We start from the raw sequence: 23,847 nt of genomic DNA, 5'->3' as shown, positions 1-23,847 counted from the left end.
CTGTTAGTCACATGTGTTTTTATTATTTTAAACAGTTTTGTTTCTTGTATTGCCGTGGTGGCCTAGTGGTTTGACCTACCACCTCTCAAGCAGAAGGTTGTGAGTTCAAACCCCGGCTCACATCTTGAGTTTTTGCGAAATTCATTTGCGGAATTACGTTTGAAATTTACCACGAGCTTTACGGTGAAGGAAAACATCGTGAGGAAACCTGCACAAACCTGCGAAGCAATTCAATGGTGCATGTGAAGTTCCCAGTCCGCACTGGGCCCGCATGGGAACTATGGCCCAAGCCCTCTTGTTCTGAGACGAGGCCTGTGCCCAGCAGTGGGACATATATAGGCTGGGATGATGGGATGATTGTTTCTTATGTTCTAAAAACTTGTTTTTATATGTATTGCATGTATTTATCAAGTATTAACTTATTTTTTCAGACTTTATTAGCATAATAATAGTTCAAGTTTAGTTCAGTTTAGAGGAGGCCTATGTCAAAAGGCATACTGAAATTAGAGATATATTTTATATTAAAAAAAAACTTTAGCATAGTGTATGTGTAAAGCCCTATTATTATTAGTTCAATTTGTAAACTTATCATGTTCATAAAATGCTACATGCTTACGACCTTACGAGTATCTTTTACAATAGGAGGGAGAGTAAAAACCTGTATACCCTGAATATTCACATTAAGCAGTGTCTTGTACGAGACTATTTGTCGTACCTTTGGTGCCAGTGTTTAAAAGCTGATATAGTAAATGGCACAAAATTAGAACCCAAAATCATAACACTCTCTTGCTCACAATTGTCTCAAACAAGCAAGAGAGAAATATAATATTTAGGTTCTACTTCTGTGCCGTCTACTATGTGCAAGTTGTTGCTATGGCACTATGTCTGTGACTCCTGATGACTAAGGGTGTAACTTTATTATTTGCTGCAGGCAACTTCCCCGAGGGACAAATAATGGAACATGGGCCAGCCGAGGGTATAGACGAAAGGACTGCCAAGGAGAGGTTCTCCAGTGAAGAAAAACGAGCCCTGGACAGAATGCATCAAGACATTTACCAGGAGATTAGACAGGCTGCTGAGGCCCATAGACAGGTTAGTATTATATCAAGTTTTTAGAAAAATATGCTCATTCTTGGCACACTGCAAAATAAGAAAAAAGTACTTTGTGATTCATGCCGCAAAATCTAAAAATTGTTTTTTCCTACTAGTAGTTACTCGTAATAATGATGATACAGGCATTTGTATGTATTTGTACAGAGTTGTTCTTTTCTAGGCATTTTTTAGCAACTAAGCTCTTACTTAACCCTACATTTTTAAAATGGACACGCAAAATAACACATACTAACATCATTTTCAGACACGGAAATACATCCGTGACTGGATCAAACCGGGCATGACGATGATTCAAATATGCGAGGAGCTGGAGTCGACAGCGAGGCGTCTCATTGGAGAGGATGGTTTGAAGGCAGGACTGGCCTTCCCCACTGGCTGCAGTCGTAATCATTGCGCTGCGCATTATACACCTAACACTGGTAAATATTTATTTTGTTAACATAATAGGACTTTGCTCCTAAAGCTGTTGCACATGTAGGTGAGTCTCTCGTAAAATTATAAAAGTACTAGATGAAACCGGCTTCGCTCGGTACAATGTAGACTCATAATAATATGTTTGAAAAATTTTTTTGCCAGTGTAAAGATGTCGTACTCGTACTTACCGAAATTGGACGTATATTCCCAGCCTTAATATTATCACAACACTTTCACAGCTAACCTACGTATCGGTATTTTCACCAGTAGATATTTTTCCTAAATCTTATTTGCCCAAATAACTATGATGCTGTACGATCGATCTGATGAAAATCGACGAATCGTACCGTGTGTGGGGCTTTAAGAGGTCACAATGGAGAACGAAATACGAACCTGTGACACCTGTGACACGTGATGACGTGACACTAACGCCACTTTGATGTAATGACATTGACATGTTTACTTCGCAAGCATTATATACTTATAATTTATTCAAGTTTATATTGAAAATACTCGATAATCCGAATTTTCCGCCTACAAGTTGTCGACTCGGATTGACTAATTTTTACGCTCTTTAATTTGGATGTGCATTTCGTTCAAGGCTACCGTAGACGGTACGAATTATTAATATAGATAGATGAAAACCGGCTTCGCTCGGGTAAAATGTAGACTCATAATAATATTTGAAAAATTTTTTTGCCAGTAAAGACTGTCGTACTTATGAAAAATCTGACGTATATTCCCAGCCTTAATTATTATCACAAACATTTAACGGCTAACCTACGTATCGGTATTTCACCAGTAGATATTTCCTAAATCTTATTTGCCCAAATAACTACGTAGTCAGTCCCAAAGTTCTGTCACAAATGAAAATAATGATAAAAAAAAGTACCAATCAGTTTTTAATAAATTATATACCAATTTAAAGTACATTTAATAAAAAATTAATTTAAGTACTTAAAATTATTCAAAATGACTTCCTTTGTTTTTAATACAGCCCTTAATCGGCGCAGCCAGTCGTCTATCGCAGCACGCACATTTTCATGTCTATTAGCGACTGCTTTTCTTAAAGATGACTTCAGGCTCTCCAAATTTTTATGAGGTTTAGCACAGACCTTCCCCTCTAAGACCTGCCAAATTTTAAAGTCCAGAGGATTAAGGTTTCGGACTGGAGGAAGGCCAATCTTCGTGTCTTATAAAGTCGATTTTTTGACGGCCAAACCAGGCTTGAGTGGTCTTGGCTTTGTGTGCTGGCGCAGAATCCTGCTGGAACCAAATTATGACCTGAAAATAGCGTGTTGGGCAGATCTTTGAGATGCTTATCCAAAACCGTCTCTTGGTACACTTTCGCACTGATTTTGACCCCTTTTTCGCAAAAATGAACCTCAGTTGGCCCGTAATAAGATCAAGAATACTCTTCAGAGCTCCTAGCGTACACTCTATCATTATGTTTATTGTACTTCTCTTCAATATCGAAAATCTTTTCGTCTGTAAAGAGGATATCACGGTGTCGATTTTTCGCGTACCGCTTTAACAATTTCCGGGAATTTTTAAACTTATTGTTTTTAGACGGGCATTAAGTAAGTGCCCACTCTATTTTTTGTATGCTCGCAGACTAAGATCTTCGTTTAAAAACTTTTTGACGGTTTTTCTACTGACACCCATCTGCAAAGCCATCAACTTCTGTTTCGGACAGGATTTCTTGCTATGCGTGCCTTGATCGCTTTGATCACTGCTGGTGTTTGTACGGAGCGAGGCCGGCCAATTCTTTTCTTGTCCTCAACACTGGAGACTTCATTGTACCTGTCAATCGTACGGTACACAAACCTAAGCGTTATATTTACATTTTTGAGCAACTTGAAAATGGTACTTGGCGAGTGCCCACAGCGGTGCAATGCTAAAACAGCTATTCGGTTTTCTTTCAACGTCCACTCCATCGTGAGAAATTGCAGCGAATGACTGTTTATTGTTTTAAAATAATTGACAAACATTCAAAAATGGAATTCAATCAAATTTTCTTAAAATCATGTTTTAAATTAAAAAATAATGTGCCAGTGACAGAACCGGCCGGGACCGACTACGTATGTCTGTCTCATAATCAAAGAAATTAGACCTAAAGGGCCCCATATAAGGTACGATCCGTCTGTACGATCGATCTGATGAAAATCGACGAATCGTACCGTGTGTGGGGCCCTTAAAAGGTCACAATGGAGAACGAAATGCAAACCTGTGACACGTGATGACGTGACACTCACGCCACTTTGATGTGATGACTTTGACATGTTTACTTCGCAACGCCATTATATATACTCAGTAATTTATTCCATTTTTTATTGAAAATACTCGCTAAATCCGAATTTTCTACCTACAAGTTGTCGACTCGGAACAAACGTCAACAACTGAAGATAGTTATAGTTGAAGGTAGTTGGTGATAGTTTTGAGTTTTGATAAGATCCATTCAAGTTTCCGGCAAGACGTTTCGTTTTACACAGTCACATGAGTCACAGTTCTTTGTAATGGATACTTTTTTGGCGTGACGCACGCGATGTGTTGAAGGCGAGCCGTATCTAAGAGCTAGCTAGTATGAAACGGAACGTTTATTAACTACCCAAGATGGCGACTGCGGTTTGTTTGTCAGTGCCATTAGAATTTAACGAAATTCTCCATAATCCGAATTTGCGATATATGTTGTCGACTCGGATCGACTAATTTTTTACGCTCTTCAATTTGATGTGCATTTCGTTCGAGTCTACCGTACCCTGGACGAAATTATTAATATAGATTCTCTCAACAAGCATTCACTACCAAGCACCCATATCCATGGCCACCTGCCAATGTCCAAGCGCTCGTAATCACTTAGGCAGCTTAACAGAAGTGCAACTGCAAAATATATTTGAATAATTTAATAATTTTACTGTATGATATATTAACTGGTTTTTAAAGTATCTGCGAATATCATTATCTGTGTCATTACCACTTGCAGAGCAGACGCACTTGCAGTGGTTATGACACAGTAAATAACACTGCAAAACAATGGCATCATTAAAAATCCAATAGCATTAACGGGGAACAAGCACAATATAATCATAATATTATATTTTTATTTTAAAAATAATTAATACTATAGATACACTAACTGTGATATAAAATAATAATATCTCTACTTTTGAAACAATATTTCCTGTCAAGTTTCTTACGTCGCATTCTTCTTAGCAGTTATGGTCTTTCCAAGAACGCTGGCAGTATAAAAAAATGAAAGTGTAAATGCCCAGCCCACATTACGCTACGAGTGAAGCGGACCCCTACGGACTCAGTCTAACGTAACTACGTCAATCTATGAAGTTGATCAATGTAAGCTAAACAAGTCTGTCCGGTGTCCCCTCAGCTTGAGGTGGAAAAGAGCCGGTTTTGGGCTACTTACAGAATAAATGTTCTGATTTTGACTTATTTTTGTTAATTTATTATAATTGCTAATCACAGCAAAATACACAAAAGCATAAAACTTTGTCACAGGTGACACAACAGTGCTGGAATACGACGATGTCGTCAAGATAGACTTCGGCACGCACATAAACGGGCGTATCATAGACTGCGCGTTCACGCTGCACTTCAATCCGCGCTACGACCCGCTCGTAAAGGGAGTGCAGGAAGCTACGGAGGCCGGCATCAAGGCTTCGGGCATCGACGCCAGGCTGTGCGACGTCGGTGCTGCGGTGCAAGAGGTCAGACCCTGTACTATGTGCAAAATTCGAACTTCGTATCTTGCCGTCCCGCTGACGCTAATATACTCAGGCACAAAATTTGGCCCACTCTACATACAAAATACACGACACACATTTGAGGGCCAGATTTTTGGCGCTCAGTATATTTAATGCGAGAGTGATAGTGACGGTACGATACGAACTTCGAATTTCGTAGTAGCCCCCCAATACAAGATAAATGACATCTCATGACGAACGTGAGTACGTTTGCTTGTTTGTTACGATTTCCTGCTTAAAGTTCTCTGCCGATCGTGATGAAATTTGGTAGTTTTTATTCTAGAAAACAGCCAAGTTCCCGCGGGATAGCGTTGACTAAATTCGTCGCAGACGAAGTCGTAAGCAACAGGTAATAATAAATAAATGTTCATTCGACACAAAATCCTAATCTTACCTGACTAATATTACAATTAGAAAAAATAACGAGTTTTTTCTTTTACAGGTCATGGAGTCCCATGAAGTCGAATTAGACGGCCACGTGTATCAAGTTAAACCCATCCGCAATCTTAATGGGCATTCTATCGGACCATATAGTGAGTATAAATAACCATTTTATAAATCATCATAGTTTTAGAGTTGCACTATTGTCGGTGGAATGATTGCCACTTATCCTCTTCTCCCAGTCTTTTCACTTCTTGATATGATCCGGCGCAAACGTTCTCCTTAATTTGGTTGAAATAATTTAATAATGGCCGTCCTAGTCATCTCCTCCCCTCAATTTTTTCACTTAATATTTCTTTTAAACCTGTGTTCTCACATCTATCCCCTTCTTATCCTAATGGTTTTTTTGCCAAGTATCTCTTTTCACCACCAATCCCAGAACCTCGGTAATTTTAATTACTGCTAAAATTATCTGGTTAACTTTAACGTGTTTGTAGACGAAAACGGTGCGTTATGTTGAGTAAAACGATTTTTTTTCCGCTATCAGGAATCCACGCCGGCAAAACTGTGCCAATCGTTAAGGGCGGTGAAACTACCCGCATGGAGGAGAACGAGTTCTACGCGATAGAGACCTTCGGGTCCACGGGACGCGGCCAGGTGCACGACGATATGGACTGCTCCCACTATATGAAAAACTTCGATCTTCAGCAGTTCGTGCCTTTAAGGTAAACTTAAGGAACATGGGTCATTTGTTTTAAGGGAAGTTTGAAACTAACGTTTCAACCGCTATCAGTATTCTGTCGCATTGAAGCAAAGAGTTGCAGTAGCCATCAAATGTTGACAAATTGAATTCTACTGCAACTGCACTGTATCATCAAAAATATATTCTTTGAATTGAAAAGTATGAGACTATGCCCACTAGCATGTTTCCTAACCAACCGTCGCCGTCGCCCGTCATGTATACGCTTGACATTCCATTTCTGATACGTTATTATTACGGTCATGACATGATATGGTGTAGTGGGTAGAGACCTTTAAAACAAACTTTTGCACACTTACTACAACACAGTTTATTTTGTACCCGATTTTGCCGTGATGTGAGTCTTATAGCACGTCCGTTCGCGATGCAACCAATACAGTCGATGATGTGCATGTGTAATTTGCAGTGATCGTATTTCTCTAGCATTTTCGGTGCAGTGCTAGGGTTGTCAGTAATGCCCAATATTAAATTGTTTGAACCAAGAATGGAATAAAATAAAAATGAAAATTTTAATTTTCGAGAAAGGTGTTTAAGGATTATGCTCAAACAAGTCAACTTCTTGAAATTTGATGAAACACTTAAGTATTTTGTATTGTAATTACCTGTGTTAAACAAATAAATGATTTTGTATTTGTACGATCTCTCGGTAAGGTGCTACTTGACTCCAAGCACCGTCGACAACCCTAGGTCGCTGTCGTGTGTCATTTGATGTCATGGCAACGAAAATGCTAGAAACAGTACCATCACTGTTAATTTGAATCACACCATAATCGATTTCTCAATTCCAGGTTGCAATCATCGAAGCAACTGTTAAACTTGATCAACAAGAACTTCAGTACACTGGCTTTCTGCAAGCGTTGGCTGGAGCGCGCGGGCGCCTCCCGCTACGCCATGGCCCTCAAGGACTTGTGCGACAAAGGCGTGGTGGACGCTTACCCACCCCTCTGCGACATCAAGGGCAGTTACACCGCGCAGTTCGAACACACCATCCTACTGAGACCCACTTGCAAGGAGGTTATCTCGCGCGGTGACGATTACTAGCGCCCATTTCACGTACTATCTTGCCGGTTTTTGAATCACACTTGGACATTACAATCCGGTTCGCAATTACACTTGCGTTCTTGACTATAAACATCCACGGAGGACCGTGCCCAGTGGAACGTCAAACGCCGAATGGTTTATACCAGGGGTCGACAACCTTATTTATTGCGCACTTGTTTAGAATTTCGATAATAGATAGTCGCAAGCTGCAAAGAGGATCGCGTTTTGGCAACCACTGGTGTATACCATTGAGCTGGATACCTACTACAATAGCAATGTACAAGCAAATGCGTTCTTTCGCTGCTTTAAGACATCTAGCGTGATGTCCAATTTCTCACCAAATGTCTCAGCAAATTTGTCGAGGACTGTATTGGCTTAATCGGTACTAGTCCGAAGACTGTTTGTACTTTACAAAATGTTTATTTTTAAGACTGTGATTTTTTCTTCATTTGTATGTCCAGTAAAATTATCACGCAAGATAGGTACTTCATTGGGTGACGTGTTCTAGCGTAGGGAACAGAAAGTGTAACATTTATTTGTATACTTTATTAAGTGTTTGACAATTGTTTGATGTTTGTTTAATATTGTACAATGGTGCAGGTAAATCACGATATAATCGGGGATTTATGATCCATAATAAAAGTGTTTAAACGCAATGCTGTGCTGTAGCTAGGCAGTACTCGTTGCAAGCTTATTTTACTCAGTATGTTAAAATGCGACACGAAAGTCTTCGCAAATTTTTGTCAATAAATCAACTTTATTTGAGAAAAGTTTTTTTTATTGATGACCTGTATTAATTACCAAGCAGTGCACAACCACTGCAAACCTGATCTTCCGAATTGGAAAATCTTATTTGAAATTTCAGAAATTTTCTGTCTTCAGCCAGATTGGGGTAAATAGGAAACCATTGGTAATAATAGAAACAATTAAGAAATTGCTACGTTTTCAACTTTAATTTAGTATTTTATAAGAAGAAATAAATCACTATAGTAATCACTCAATTTCGCAAATGTAAATGGTTACATCATAATATCATAATTTATACAAGTAGTAATGTAAGTATACATTCTAAGTTGCATAGTACAAAACTTCTCCAACTAACATGAGGTAAAAATGTATAAAACTGCAATTTATAGTATAAATACATAATACTACATGACATTTCACTACCTACGCTACTGACAATGTCTACGCGCGATAACGTCAAAAAATTTTAATCTCTCCTGACTAAAAGTAGGTATTACAGGCATAAAACCATTGCTTGGTCGGTTTGTGTATAATAAACTTGTAACCGTTAACGATTTAAGTTGACAGTTGTTTTCAAAGCCAAGCTTACTCGTAGCAAATCTGGCTGTTAAAACCCAGCGAAGCTAAACTCGCAGCAATATTCAAGATATTTCCTTCACTATTTGACGTCAGGAGAAGTTAATACTTTATTATTTACAACATTTTAGCGCAATACTGTTTAAGATTAACACACACACACACATCGTGGTGTCCGATTACTAACGAAAATACTAGTTTTGTCTCAACAAATTTATATTTATTCACTGAAACTTTAAAGACATCTTCTAGAAACCAAAATTTCATTATATCACTTGAATTGCGTGTGCCTCCCGCCTCAAAAATTATGCGCTGTACTAACTCAGTCGGCTCACAAAAAGAGAGGTTGACAATAAATAATTCGTTCCCTGTGCGCTGATTTCATAAAAACCGACAAGTACAATATTTCTAGATAAATAAAAAGGCTTTTTAATGATGTCAATTCTCTGACTTTGAAGCAGACACCATTTTCCTACCGTTCGTCATGTCAGTAAATCTGGCTAATTTATACAGATACATAATGATTTCATTTCAATACTTCATTTGCGACAGGAATATCTCGTTCCATCTCGATTTAGTATAGAAAAGTACATGACTAGATTTAAATATGTTAAATACATGCCAACTATAAAATAGTCGTAGTTCAATGAAACATGTCACAAATGTCTTTTATGTGAAGCACATCCTAGATACAAATTACAATTGAAATAATATTCCAATTACAATTTAATAATATTACAATTTATTATAACCGCGTTGTTCTTGATTTTCGCTAACTTCGACAGACTGCTCAGTTCTTTAGAAACTATCTGGAAATTAACTTTTTCGCCAAATTGAAAAAAAAAAACATACATAATACACTCATTGATTAACGTGACATTTGTGAGAGACATCAAAAAACCCACTTTTTTAACTTTATTTTGCTAAATCCATCCCAGGCCTATAGACGTCCCACTGCTGGGCACAGGCCTCCTCTCAGAACAAGAGGGCTTGGGCCATAGTTCCCACGCGGGCCCAGTGCGAATTGGAAACTTCACACGCACCATTGAATTGCTTCGCAGGTTTGTGCAGGTTTCCTCGCATTGTTTTCCTTCACCGCAAAGCCCGTGGTAAATTTCAAATGTAACTCCGCACATAAGTTTCGGAATACTCAGAGGTGCGAGCCGGGGTTTGAACCCACGACCCTCTGTTTGAGAGGCGATAGGTCAAACCATGATTTTGATTTTGCTAAATATATATAATTAAAAACACTTTAGTTACGGACCTTAAAAAAGCGTTACAAATTAAGAATATTATACTCATTTACCATGACTTAAGCCACTAGTGTCTTGGAAAAAATAACTTCATTTGACCTGTTGAATACCCTTAAAGTTAACGAAGATCAAAAATAACATGTTGTATAGCAGGTACTACAAACTGAAACCCCTAATTAAAGCTTAGACTATTCCATGTAATTAGATACTATTGAACAGCACGCCAACAGAGAAGAGCAAATAATAGTGGCTGTTGTTTAACTAGTTTTCCTTTTTATTAACTGTTGAAATTCCATTTTAATAGTATTATTGCTATTTTTAGGTAAAACTACCGTCCAATATTGCAATACTCGTAATTATCGCGGCACATAGTAACACGATCCGACGACAAGCCTGTATTTAATACACTACAGATCCAATTAGTTTTATCGTTAATCCATAAAATAGGGGAATTAGTACATAGCACCTATTCACTAAAGTATCCTAGTTTTTTAAATATATCTTGGTATAACTGACAATGCCACATTTCAATATTAATTTTAATTTTATTCTATCTAAATCAATACAGCCAAAATGAAAATAAAAATATTAAATACTTAAAATTCCCAATCTGTCTACATCAATATAATTGTTAGAACTGAGTAATTATACATTCAACTAAATTACAATCCCTTATACCGAACTGGTAAAGTATCACAGAAATTAACCATACCTAGCTAAACTATCATGTCTTTAGTAATATTTCAACATTACTACTGGGGTTGGTCAAAATTTATATTATTTGATGAAGGACTAAGTACAGTTAAAATTTTGTAAACGCCGCAGCATAAAATTAGGCTACAAAATAAACCTTGAAATTACATTAGACCACTTAGTCTTAGCGCCATTGGCACGAGTGCGTGGTGTTTTCATTATAATATCGTTGTACGACTATCAGACTGCAGTATAAATCTAAACTAAGTATATATTTTAAAAATAAAAACATTTTTTCAATTACACCAAAAACTAGAAGGAAGCGCATATCAAGTTTAAGCAATAGTAATATTAATATACCCATAATTTATTTTAAAAAATCCTATGAAATACAAAGTAAACTACTTAATCGGCGATCATTTGCAAGCAACACCCAAACAATAAAAATAAATTATGGAATATGTATTCACAAAACAATGTGTAAAGGAGCGACCACACCGCTGCTTAAAAAACGGTGACGGTACGGAATCGCAGTGACGCGTCCTAAGCGTCACGATTTTATCGCATGCCCTCCAAACCGCTGCTCAAACTACGCAGACGGTGCGGTGCCGTAAACGTCACTACTTCTGGTGGAGAGCATGTGGTAAAAGTCCTGATATTTACGGCACGTCACTGTGATTCACCACCGTTTGCATATTTTAAGCAGCGGTGTGGAGAGCATGCAATAAAATCGTGACGCTTACGGCACGTCACGTGATTCCGTGCCGTCTCCGTATTTTGAGCAGCGGTGTGGCCGCTCTTTAACACGACATAATAATATAAGGTATTAAGTATTTTAAAAAATAATATGTCTAGGGAGTTACCTGGGGCAAAAGGCTTAAATAATGTTAAGGGGAGAGTTAGTAGGAGTTCTGTAGGTCCTGAGAATCCCCGTTGACGATGCTGGCCGCTGTGAAGGGCCAGTTGTACACGGACTGTAGCGGCACGTGCAACAGCTCCACTAAGTACCGGTAGTTCGGCTCTGCAATTGGATATAGGTCATCAACCCCTGGTAGAGCTTGTCATAGCTAAAAATGACGCGTCCCTCACTCAACTAAATCAGAGGCCGTATTTTCTAACGTTTCGGACGCTCGCGATCGCAATCAAATGACAGCCATACATGACATACGGCCTCAGTTCATTATCTATGACTAGCTAGACAGCAAATCTTTACAATAACCACCAAGTCCGGGGATTTAAGTTCCACGTCCATCTTTGTCGTCAATGTCTGTGTGGAATCGTAGCTTTAAAACGGACAGACCGATTTCGATGCGATTTTTTTAGGTGAAAGCAAGTTTCTTGGTTGTACTTCTTAGCCATGTTTCGTTAAAAGCGGTTCAGCCGTTTTGAGATATCAAACTGAAATAACATTGTAACAATGTGGGGAGTTTTCAACTTTTCTAAGTTGGTTAGGTTATTTCATTCCAATTGGGCTCCAAGTTCATTTCTTATAAGGGCAGTGACTTCCACGCTGGGTTCCCAGATCAAAAAATAAAAAAAATCGGAGCAATATCCTGACATTTGACGAAAATTCCGGACTTTCTTGTAAATTTAATATTAATGTCGTTATAATTTGATTTACTTTTTTTTTATTTCACTCTTCACTTAATTGTAGACATTCCGGACGGTTTAAGATTCCCCTGTATTCCAGACAAAGACCTATATTTCCGGACTTCTGGAAAATTTCGGACGTATGGCAACCCTACTTCCATGCCATACAAAATTATTTCTTACCATTTTCAGGATTAATAAATCCTTTTCTTATCAAAAAGTCCAGCAGAACCGGTGCGCTGGTGGTCTTGAATTGCGGGGTGAGAGCGCGCTGGATACATTCTTGGGCTGTCAATAACTCAAAACCCTCTACTTCGCCGTCGGCATTTTGCGGTACAAAGTCTAGAGGTAACTCCAGATCATACACATACTCTGTGTTTGGAAAAAGTCCCCTCTCGCTCTCAAAGTAGAAGCTGGAAAGAAGTATCAACATATTTATATTTAAAACTAACACAAAATCATTGTTTCATCTTATTTTTTAATAAGAACTGAAAGCCGCGGGTTCAGGGTGGATGCAGGCCGCTTCCAACCGAAGTAACTGGATGTTTAGCGGAGAGGCCTATGTTCAACAGTGGACGTCCTACAGCTGATATGATGATTTTGATGATGATGGATAAGGAACTAAATTGGTAATATAAACAAAATAAAATACGTCATTTAGGTGTTCGAGCCTCCGCTTGAACCACTTGAGATTACGCCTTCCGAATTTCACACTCACACCCCTGTAAATATGCATCTGTGTGTGTAAGCTAGCTGTCAAACTCTGTTGCTGTCAAGAAGCAGCGCGCGGAAAGCGGCGCGGGAGCGACGCACCTGGCAGTAGACATGGGTAATCTCAACTCCGCGAATAGATCCAGCTCCGGTGTCGGTACCGAATCCGCTTATTGAATCCGACTCCTTTATTGACTCCGGTTCTTAATTTATCTATGGCCGATCCGCCCCGGCTCGGTTAGGTCGGTCGGTGTCGGTACGGTACTGCGGTGACTGAACTGAAGTACAGATTCGTGAGAGAGAAAGATTCGTTCGTTAGTCCAAGTCCGAGTACCGAACCGAACCGACCAACCAAACATAGATAATAAGATCCAAGTCCAAGATCCGATCCGCAGGGCTACTACGAACCGAACCGAACCGAACCGGCCAACCAAACATAGATAATAAGATCCAAGTCCAAGATCCGATCCGCAGGGCTACTACGAAACTCCAAAATCGAAGTTCGTGTCGTGCGGTCCCTCTGACACTTATACTATTTAATACGAGAGCGAGAGGGACGGTACGATACGAACTTCGAGTTTCGTAGTAGCCCTGCCGATCCGATCCGAGCCGAGCGAGAGCGAAAGCAGACGGACGGAGCGAGTCAGTGTGAGTGAGCGTGACGGCGATCACGAGCGAGGCGAGCCGCTCGATCCAGTCGGAGTTAGTAACTCCGGAGTCAATAAGATTTGAAAGGAGTCATTAAGGGATTCGGATCCGCTTGAGGATCTGACTCTTTTGAATCTTCAGATCCGGATTTACCCACCTCTACCTGGCAGTACGCTTTTTAATTCCGAAGTGTTCACACGTACATCACATCTCATCGTAAGTTATATTGTGATACTTTAAGATTAAGAACGAATCATAAATTCCGCTCGGCTCCCTTGGACGTTGCGAAAACTATTTGCACAACTGGTTTAACGTCATTCATACCTACATTAAAAATCATATCAATATTATATGTTAAACAGTAGAGAACTGAAAAGATCCCCTGGTAAGCTACTGTAATAGATAGATATGCTTTTTCATTTGACCCTGAAGTTTTTGTAAAATATTTAATTTTCACTTCTCTTGCTCGTAAAGTTCGTATTTATGCCAGCAGATCCAGATCCAGATCTAGGCGACATAAAATGTTTTTTTATGCTCTAGTGCATAAAGTAAAATCTTCGTCGTTTCCTCCAGAGATGTGCGAGGGTGTTTTGCGAGGAACATGTTTGAAAGGTGCTGAAATAGCAATATAGCTCCTCGCAATCAAAGTGAAAAGCAGTGTAAAGCCCGGGTGGCTATATGAATGTCTCAAGTAAAATGGCTCGTTTTATGCTCTTGTTGTACAATCTACTGTTTTGTAACATTTTTACCAAAGTATCAACTGATCAGGCATCAACAGTTACGAATAATAAAAATAATTCATTTATTTATTTATTAATATTATTACATAAATAAGTATTTTTAACTATTTTTATAATCTGTTTCTTAATGGGTCATGTTGCTAAGCAATTTTAAGTTAATTTACAAAAAGTTGGAAAACCCCGACTTTGTCACTTCAAAGTTCAATATCTCAAAAACGGCTAAACCGATTTTGATGTCTGAGAACCATTGCCAAAAAACCTGATTTCAAATAAAAAAAATCGCATTCAAATCGGTCCACCCGTTTAAGAGCTACGGGTGCCATAGACAGACACACCTAGCGGTCAAACTTATAACACCCCTCTTTGCGAATAGATTTATCTTGCTCTTATCTAACGAGTGTTTTCGAATTTTTACAAAACAATAACCGCGAACATTTTTTACTGCTGCTATTTAATTTACTCGCAATCGAAGTGAAAAACAGAGTGTTTAACTTCTTTATAAAACTTATTTTACCGTCGACTTAACCTTCAATCCTCGCTTTTGGCGGCTCGGGTGCATATAAGCGTCTCGGGTAAAATGGCGCGTTTTATGCACTTGTTATATAATGTACCATTTTGTCATCCAAACTATATATCCGCACCAAATTTCAAGTCAACCCAATCACTACTCGTAGAAGTGGGTGTAATTCGACTTGCAAGATTTGACGTTTAGCAAACAAACATTAAAAGTTAAATAAAAGCTTACAAAAACAAGTTTTAGTTCTTATAAGCTGTTATTTATTAAAATTGTTATTATCAACATACCTGACACAGCCAGCCGGTACCAACTTCTTTACCAACTCTCCTTCCACAGATGCCTCCTCAGCAGCCTCTTTGATAGTGGTCTCTAGAACTCCATAGCCCACTGCAAGCCCTCCACTCACAAAGCAGTCCCACTTACCTATAGATAAGTAATAGTAAGTACAGTAATAGCGGACTGAAACAGATAGTCAAATTAGAGTAAAAAATCCTAATTTAAATCATTCATTTGAAAAGTTTATAGGCTGTATAATTAAAATAAGATTAATAGGTAGGTCACTTAGGTATTTGCACTTCTGTATCGCTATACTCAACAGTTTCGAAAAAATCCATCCATCAGCCGTGGTGGCATAGTGGTTTGACCTATCGCCTCTCAAGCTGAGGGTCGTGGGTTCAAACCCCGGCTCGCACCTCTGAGTTTTTCGAAATTCATGTGCGGAATTACATTTGTAATTTACCACGAGCTTTGCGGTGAAGGAAAACATCGTGAGGAAACCTGCATAAACCTGCGAAGCAATTCAATGTGTGTGAAGTTCCCAATCCGCACTGGGTCCGCGTAACTATGGCCCAAGCCCTCTTGTCTGAGAGGAGGCCTGTGCCCAGCAGTGGACGTATATAGGCTGGGATGATGATGATGATTTACAGAACCAAAGGCCAGGAAGTACTAAAGTACTGATGGATAAATATTGAACAAATAAACCACATTCTATATTAAGTCTATGCCAGGGCTTCCTAAAATGTGCGTCGCGACATTGTCCCAGGGGCGTCATGTGTCGATATATTTTTATACTTATGTTTTGATTTGGATCTTATTTTAAAAAAAAAATCTAATAAAAATTATAAATGTCCAAATTGTGTTTTTCGGATAACCTGTTATTAGGCTAGTACTGGTACTAAGATTGGTAAGTACTTTGGGGGCTAGGTTGAGGGGCGTCTTAAAAAACCGGCCAAGAGCGTGTCGGACACGCCCAAAATAGAGTTCCGTAGCCATTACGAAAATATTAAGTAATATTTTTCTAAGGATTTCGTATTTTATACGGAATCTTCCAAGTTTAGGTATATTTTATACCTTAGGCTGCTATTTACTCATAAACTACCAATAATTCTCAAGCAAACTTAGCCGTTATAGTTTTCCTTGAAAGTTTGATATACTTACTACCATCCTGAATTTTTTCAAATTTTTCCACCCACCGGTTTAGATTTTAGAGGGGGGGACGCTCGATTTTAATGAAAATTTGCACTTTAAAGTTGAATATTTCGCAAACAAAGCACTGAATCGAAAAATCGTCTTAGCAAACCCCTAATGGTTTTAAAAGACCTATCCAACAATACCACACTATTGGGTTGGATGAGAAAAAAAATCACCCCCACTTTATGTCTATGGGAGGTACCCTAAAAAGTTTTTTTTGAATATTTAATTGTACCAGTTTGTCGGCATTCTTTACTTACCTAAACATCCGTGAAAAATTACATCTTTCTAGCATTGATAGTCCCTGAGCAAAGCCGCAGACGCACAGTGGGGTATTTGACCAAAAAAGTCGCTCAAAATTATTTTTGACTTTAATCAGTTTTCTTTTCATTTTAATAGAACTAACAACGATAAAAAATTGTTTTGGAGACAACTTTATAAAACTTAAGCGGGGGAAACTGAAAAAAAAAAAAAAAAACTATTATTTATAAATCAGCTTGTTTATTAGTGAGTTTTGTTTGACAAAACAACCAACATTAATTCCACCGCTCTTCATCTGACTCCTCAACACACTCAACCATGTCTCTTCCTCCTGGTTATCTACTTCATACGGCATTAACATATCTCTTGTTTCAAGTTTAAAAGGTTTTGATTTTTTTGGATTTTTGGGCCTAATGCTGCTCATAAATGGGTCAGATGTTAATAATAATCTGTTTATAACGTCCATATTGCAATCGACTCGACTAAATTTTCTAGAGAATTGATCTCTAAACTGCCGAAAATGTCTGTTTCTTGCCTCTGCAGCTTCTTCTGACAGGCTTCCTATAGGCAGAATTGCATGTTGGATTACGATTGGCCCGTGTACTAATATTTTGTGCACTGTGGGTGACATAGGGTGCCACGGATACAGCTGAATGTAGAGCTTTGCTGTCTCCTGGCAATACGTAGCAAATTTATCTACATTGATTTTGTGCCCGCTTGATATTACCTCCAAATAGTTGCAAAACGGTCAATTAAAGTTTTGTCTATTCCGGTAATATTTGCGGATGTTTCTGCATTATTAAAAAACCTTCTACTTGTGTTTCCATCATTACTGTTTCCGTAATTTACTGTAGGTACGTCCACTATTAGACCAAGCTCAGTTTTGAATCCATCTTGGATTTGTGCTTTTCTCTCTTTAACAATATCTTTCTCAGCTTGAGATCTCACTTGCCATTTTTTTATAGTATTTTTATATGAAATGTGTAGTAAAGTTTCAAAAAATCTGATTCGGGCATGTAAAATTGATAATCCAAACTTTACATTTTCTGGATCTGTTGCAGTTTTCTCCATTATTTCCAAATCGTTGAATTGCTTGGAAGTTGCTTTACATATATAGCATCGCATGGTAGATAACGTATTGGTTGCGGCATTGCACACTTTGCCGTCTACCATGGTAAACAACAATTTATGGTATACTTTCACCTCGCAAGTCTGGAGTTTTATCCTGCTGGCCGTCAAATGTTTTATTTGCTCATTATGATAACTGATTTCTTCATTTATTACGTCCTTACTTTCATGTATAAACCTGATTCGCATTGGCCGGCAGTAGCAGGGGGAAGAGGGCGTTGGATTGTTCCAAATAATTTTATTATTGCATTTACAAATCAACCGCAAAGGTACCAGTGAAGACTGGAAAATGTTTGCATCCGAGTCAGTGTTGTTAGCAAACTTTTGTTTATATTGCGCCTGCTGTGAACCATCACATCCCCATTTGTAAGTAAGTTCGAGGTTCGCCATTTCTTCTGTAGTAAGTTTTTTTAACACTTCTTCAAGGTATAAAATTAACCGTTGAGCAGTGTGATCCAATAAAGCCTGTAATGTGATTTCCGCACAGGTTTCAGTAACACGGTAAGCACCAACGTCTGGGTAGCATGCTTGTTTTTCTTTCTTAAGTATAGAATAGCAAGGGTATAGTTTTTTTGAGCTTTCTCTTATTATTTCGTACTGTTTACGTGTCAGCGATGCTTCTACGAACATGGACAACGCTTCTGTTGGCGTTAATTGTGTATTTCTTTTTTCAGGGGTGTGGCTTTTCCGAAATGCCTGTCGGTATTTATAACCACGTGTTGGAGATGACATAACATCTTTTACCACATGTGCTGCATCGACATTTCCTTTTTCACGAAGGGCCATTTGGCCAGCGTAAATTAAAGATTCTGCCTCATTTTCACTGCGTAGATGGGTTGTCTTACGACGTTTACTACATTCTGCTAAATCTTCAAAAACTTTATGTGGCCGACCAACCAAATGTTTATTCGTGACATTTTTAGGTATTTCGAGCGTGCCTTGTAACCACTTTTGGTATTTTTTTAAAAACACGGTCTCTGTTCGTTTAGCTGTCTGCCATTTTGACTTCATTTCAGCCTTAAGATGCGAAAATGTATGTATAAACTTATTTTTTTGATCGATCGGGAAAGAAGCATCGCTTATTAGTTCTTGCTCCACTAGATCCAACTTTTTTCCAAAGTCTTTCTCTTCATAACCTTTCGTCTTTTGAAAAACATACTGTCGTGTCACAATCTTCACACCAGAGCAACCTAGGACGAAGAAATACAAAGATTATTTAAAGTGACCGAAAAACCAAAGTTTGTTTTGCTTTAACACAAATTCAGTTATGTTACGAGATTCATATTTTTGGCACTTTCTGGCAGCTAATTATTTTATATACTTCTGATATACATATCAAAGCATTAGATGATAAAGAAATTAGACTTCGGACAGGCCCGGAAACATAACAAAAAGTCTTTGAATTAAGAAAACACAAAATAAAATATGATTACTTTAGTTCATCTAACTAAAAATAGTATAAATAATAGAAAACTATATATTTTTTGGAAATGAAACGTAATTGCAATTCTACAAACCTGGTTCTACAGTATCCATTACTGCAATTTACCACAATTAACGTAACTTAATTGTAAAACACTTAGTTTCCACAACCGTTCACTCTAATTTCACTTCGGGTTAGTACGTGCGATCAGACATGAGTTTGAAAGACTACTGACGTGCGTAGCGAACCTTATCGGTAACAACAGAAAAAATGCAGACTATTGTTCCTTAGACCCTTATCTTTAGCCAGATAGCAGCCGCTACCTGCAATTCGATACTTCGTAAATTCGACTTTTGAGCGCATTTTAGAGCCAAATACTCCACTGTGAGACGGACAGATAGACAGACAGACAGACAGACATGGCGAAACCATAAGGGTTCCGTTTTTGCCATTTTGGCTCCGGAACCCTAAAAATGGCATAGTCCCAAGGGCGTCACAGTACAAATAAGTTTGGGAAGTAGCCCTGGTCTATGCTATTAGACATAATAATTATAAGGAAAATTATGTAGGTACAATAGGTCTAGTCGCGTGTCCTGCGATAACAATCAATGGGCCATATGTTTGACATATGGCTCATTTAGATATTTAACGAAATTAATTGTACAGTTTATCGGCTGCTTTTTTGGCTAGCTCCCATAGAAATGCTGAATTATACAATGTTGTTGAATTCGTGTGGCTGATAAGGGCGTCATAGATGTTACAAATAAATAAATTGCGTCTATCGTGTCATCAACAAAGTTTCAAACAGAGCTGTTGAAAAGCTGCACAAATTTTAATAACGGATTGATTCAGGCGTCACTTTGCGAAGGTCCATATCAATGAACCACACTAATTTGCCTTTTACAATTAATTTAGCTCATTGAACATACCATTTTCTTCAAGAAAATAAGCGCAAAAAAAATATTCGTATTAATAATGATTAGCGCTTTGAAAATTAACTCTTAAGAGTTCGAAACGCGATAGCATTTTGTGTGGTGTTTGGGATAGTTCATGGAATGTTGCACTTACGAGTAAGTGGAAGCGGAGAAGCAGCATTTCAAACAATCCTACTAATATTATAAATGTGAAAGTTTGTAAGTAGGTGTATACGTTTTTTACTCCTTCACGCTAAAATGGCTGGACGGATTTGGATGCAATTTAATATCTATGATGTATGGAACACATAGGTCATTTTTTATCCCAATATTACCACAGGATCGGAATAAAATCCCATATTTTTTTACTGCTTAGAATTTGGCGCAGGTGTTTTTTTATGCAAAATTAATGAAATCCATGAAGTAATTTTCGGGAATACCCATGAGAATTTAGCAAAATCCCACAATTTTAATTTAACTGCCAGATAATGGCTTACACGTGCGATCCGCTTGTAAAGTCCAGTGTACCTTGTTCTTGATCCAGAAAACTGGGGGGCTACTACGAAATTCGAAAATCGTGTCCCTCTCACTAAATAATAATAAATAATATTAGTGTCACAAGGCACAGCAAGATACAAAGCTCGAATTTTGCACTTCATAGTATAGGGCCTGGTTATAAGAATAAGATTAGACATAGAGTATTATTATTTAAATGTCACTGACCAGGCCATGTCTGCTTGGTGAAGCTTCTTTGTTGCAGCCAGATGCACAACCCTTTGGTGGGATGGTTGACATAGCCTGAGACACTGACTCCGTAGTTCCTGATGCCAAACAAACAAATGGCACTCCTGTCCATTTCCATCAAGCTCTCGTAATAGAAGGGTGTGCTCACTCCAAAGCACTGAAATAAACCAATGAGAGTTATCACATGGTGAAAGTATGAAAATTCATGTAGTGGACAAAGGATATCAACAAATTTAGATTTTCACCTTACATATGCTACATTAAAAACTAAATAAATAGATTAAACTATTCATTGTTGTGACATACAATATATATGTTTAGGTACCCTGTCTATCTCCCCCAAAATCAAAATTTCATAAAGCTAACAATTTCCTTATGTATGTAATGTGTCTACATCAACATTGGACGAATAAGCATGGATCTTATCTTGTTACCATATTCTGGCAAATAAAGAGATTTTGAATTTTGAATTTTATGGCAGAATAAGTCTTGCGAACAGCAAGGGTGAAAGCCATTAATAAAAAAAATATTGGACACATCATAAACTTTCTGAAATATCTAATACTGTTTAAAAAGCAAGGCGTGTTGAGTGGGTCATTGGCCGCTGCTGCAGTGTTGTGATGTCACTTCACTGTACTTGCTCAGTACACGTGAGAGCGGACCGCTGGGCGGCGCCTTGTCGAAGACATGACAAGAGCATGGAGTGCCTTAGGAAATACGTTAATACTATGGTACTTCATATTGAAATGGGATAAAAATTCAACTGATTGAAGGACTGTGATGTTTTTCAATAGAAGCTTTTTTCTATTTACAATGGCTACTGGGCAGCAGTATTGCTAAATCTTGAGAAGGATTTTTTAGACTTGTCACATGCATACCTAAAATTGTCTGTAACAGATTTTATGCCACAATGGCTATTTTAGTATGATCTATTATAGGGTTAACACATTTACAACCACATATGGCTATGTGCTACCTTGTAACCATTAGCAGCATTTCCTGCTTTGTAGTGAAAACTGCCTTTTAACAAAGAACCCGATTGTCAGGCAAAGGCAGTGAATGTGTTAACTCCTCGTATGCTTAGTCACGTATCCGTGCCAGTTCACATACTGCGTAAGCACAGATTCGTTCCAAATCAACTATGCTGAAATTACAACTTTAGAAAGAAAAATTCAAAATACTAAAATATGAAGCGGGCAACCTCTACTTACGTAAAGTTGCCACATTGAGGTGTCAAATTCTGAAAGGGCTCCCGCATTCGAGGGGTTAATGTATTTTACTATTAAAAGGAAATCCTCTTCAGGCTTAATTTCCAGAACATGTGACACATTTCCCTCTTTACAGTGAGGTTTAGCCTTTGGGCAAAACAAAAGCTACAGGGTTGCCTGGGATGAAAATGAGTTTATAAACTAAATAAACCACATGAAAAGTCCTCACCTCATCACGCCAGCCCTTCAAAGCACATAGTTCTCCCTCTTTTCTAAGATTCTGTAGCACATCAGCCACCTTAGCCGTTCTCTCTTGATAGTCTCTGAAGGCAGGGTTGAGCTCCACATATTTCCCTGTGATTCGAAAAACCTGGAATAAAATTAACAAACAAAAATGTATCATTCCTATTAGAAAGGTTCCAGATTTAAAAGTACTCCATAAATATAGTTACCTCAGGAAACCTCTGAAGATATTTCATTATATCTGGGCGAATTAACCCTACTTGGTGGCCAGCCACAATAAAAGGTTTACATATGCCCTGATGTAAACCTGTAGAAGAAAAAACCCAATAAGAAAACCAACATACCCATAAAAACGTGCCTGTTTGATAAAAAGCTTAAATATTACACAAAACTTACCTGAAAGGTAGAAACAGTTGAATTTTTTTGCTAACTTCATCAGCTCAGAAATGTTGTTCTGAAGAGAATTCATGTTTTTCATAGCTTAATTACCGAACAAAATACGTATATCAATGGATCCTTAAATGATTTTTATAGCACAACTCGATTTCTGCTCTAAATCTTATTTAACGTCAAATAAGTTTAAGGATTTTATTTTAATTTTTCGCCATAATTTTATTCTAAGCATTTATAGTATTACACGGTGGAATTCACAAATACATTTTAACGAAAGGTTTGGTTTAAAATCCGATAATACTATGGTTTGGTTGTTAGAAATGGTATAATATGAAAGTAAATTATGATTTGAAAATCTTTAGGTTCTTAGTAGTCTCTTCACTTCACTTCTTAGTTTCTCAAGCGCAACTACATAGCTTTTACGTTTACGTTGTTAATTACGTTTCCAACGTCAATGTCACACAAAATTCTAATATCACAGACTAACGTCAGAGCGAAGCCGTAAATTGCGAAATTTGTAGGTCCGAATCGGCTGAATTATATCATCCTCCTATTTATAAAATAATATGATTGTGGCATGTGTCGTATAGGTAATTGAACTTGTAAAACTATGATACCAATATACTTGTGTCTTTATTTTAAATGATTGGCTATCTTAAACTAGACAAAACAATTAAAATAATAGTTTTATTTTGTTGTGTAAACACGTAAATTACCGCATATTGGACATACAAATACAAACCTACATTGACTAATTTAGTGTTACCAGACTTATCAGAGTCGGGCACTTGTAGCAAAATGAACTCTCTAATTTGGAGCCTTGTCGGTTTTGATTTTACACCAAATAAAAGGAAAATGGAATTGTACGGTCACGATAGTTAATTTGGGTCCTACTTAAGATCGATCATTTTTTACGAAATGGTACTCAAATAAACGCTCGTGACCGTATGTCATGAGATAGATGCACGATGCACGTGTGTCGATATAAATAACGACATATTAATAATAATAGTTGGGTATAATAAGTTATAACCATGAGTTTCTTTAAATATACTCATGGTTATTATTTAATATTTGTAATTTTACACAGCCACGTGAAGTAAAGAAGTAGTGAAAGTGAT

At 37.8% G+C, this 23,847-nt stretch overlaps 3 protein-coding genes across 3 annotated transcripts; 1 reads left to right on the top strand and 2 right to left on the bottom strand.

Annotated features, from left to right (window-relative positions):
* Positions 1-931: 931 nt before the first annotated feature.
* und (methionyl aminopeptidase und) lies at positions 932-8,237 on the top strand (the record flags this gene model as incomplete). Its single annotated transcript, XM_074095079.1, is given in 6 exon segments — positions 932-1,092; positions 1,358-1,532; positions 5,041-5,249; positions 5,728-5,818; positions 6,214-6,391; positions 7,215-8,237. Coding segments are annotated over 6 exon segments (1,044 nt in total). The 3' UTR covers positions 7,468-8,237.
* A 161-nt stretch (positions 8,238-8,398) lies between these two features.
* On the bottom strand, positions 8,399-23,304 carry LOC141433170 (uncharacterized). The gene is made up of 7 exons (XM_074095080.1): positions 22,730-23,304; positions 22,543-22,640; positions 22,320-22,460; positions 20,862-21,039; positions 15,230-15,365; positions 12,510-12,739; positions 8,399-11,757 (listed from the first exon to the last, which is right to left on the bottom strand). Exons 1-7 carry the CDS (start codon positions 22,809-22,811, stop codon positions 11,636-11,638), a joined length of 987 nt encoding a protein of 328 aa, XP_073951181.1. The 5' UTR covers positions 22,812-23,304; the 3' UTR covers positions 8,399-11,635.
* LOC141433618 (uncharacterized) lies at positions 17,397-20,839 on the bottom strand. The gene is made up of 2 exons (XM_074095727.1): positions 19,319-20,839; positions 17,397-18,991 (listed from the first exon to the last, which is right to left on the bottom strand). The coding sequence occupies exons 1-2, from the start codon at positions 19,335-19,337 to the stop codon at positions 17,397-17,399; spliced, it is 1,614 nt and encodes a 537-aa protein (XP_073951828.1). The 5' UTR covers positions 19,338-20,839.
* Positions 23,305-23,847: the final 543 nt, after the last annotated feature.

The sequence above is a fragment of the Choristoneura fumiferana genome, chromosome 12, assembly GCF_025370935.1.
Source record: "Choristoneura fumiferana chromosome 12, NRCan_CFum_1, whole genome shotgun sequence".
Taxonomy (NCBI): Eukaryota; Metazoa; Arthropoda; class Insecta; order Lepidoptera; family Tortricidae; genus Choristoneura; species Choristoneura fumiferana.
Note: the sequence above shows the minus strand (reverse complement) of the source record. Positions and strands in the feature narration are given on the sequence as shown.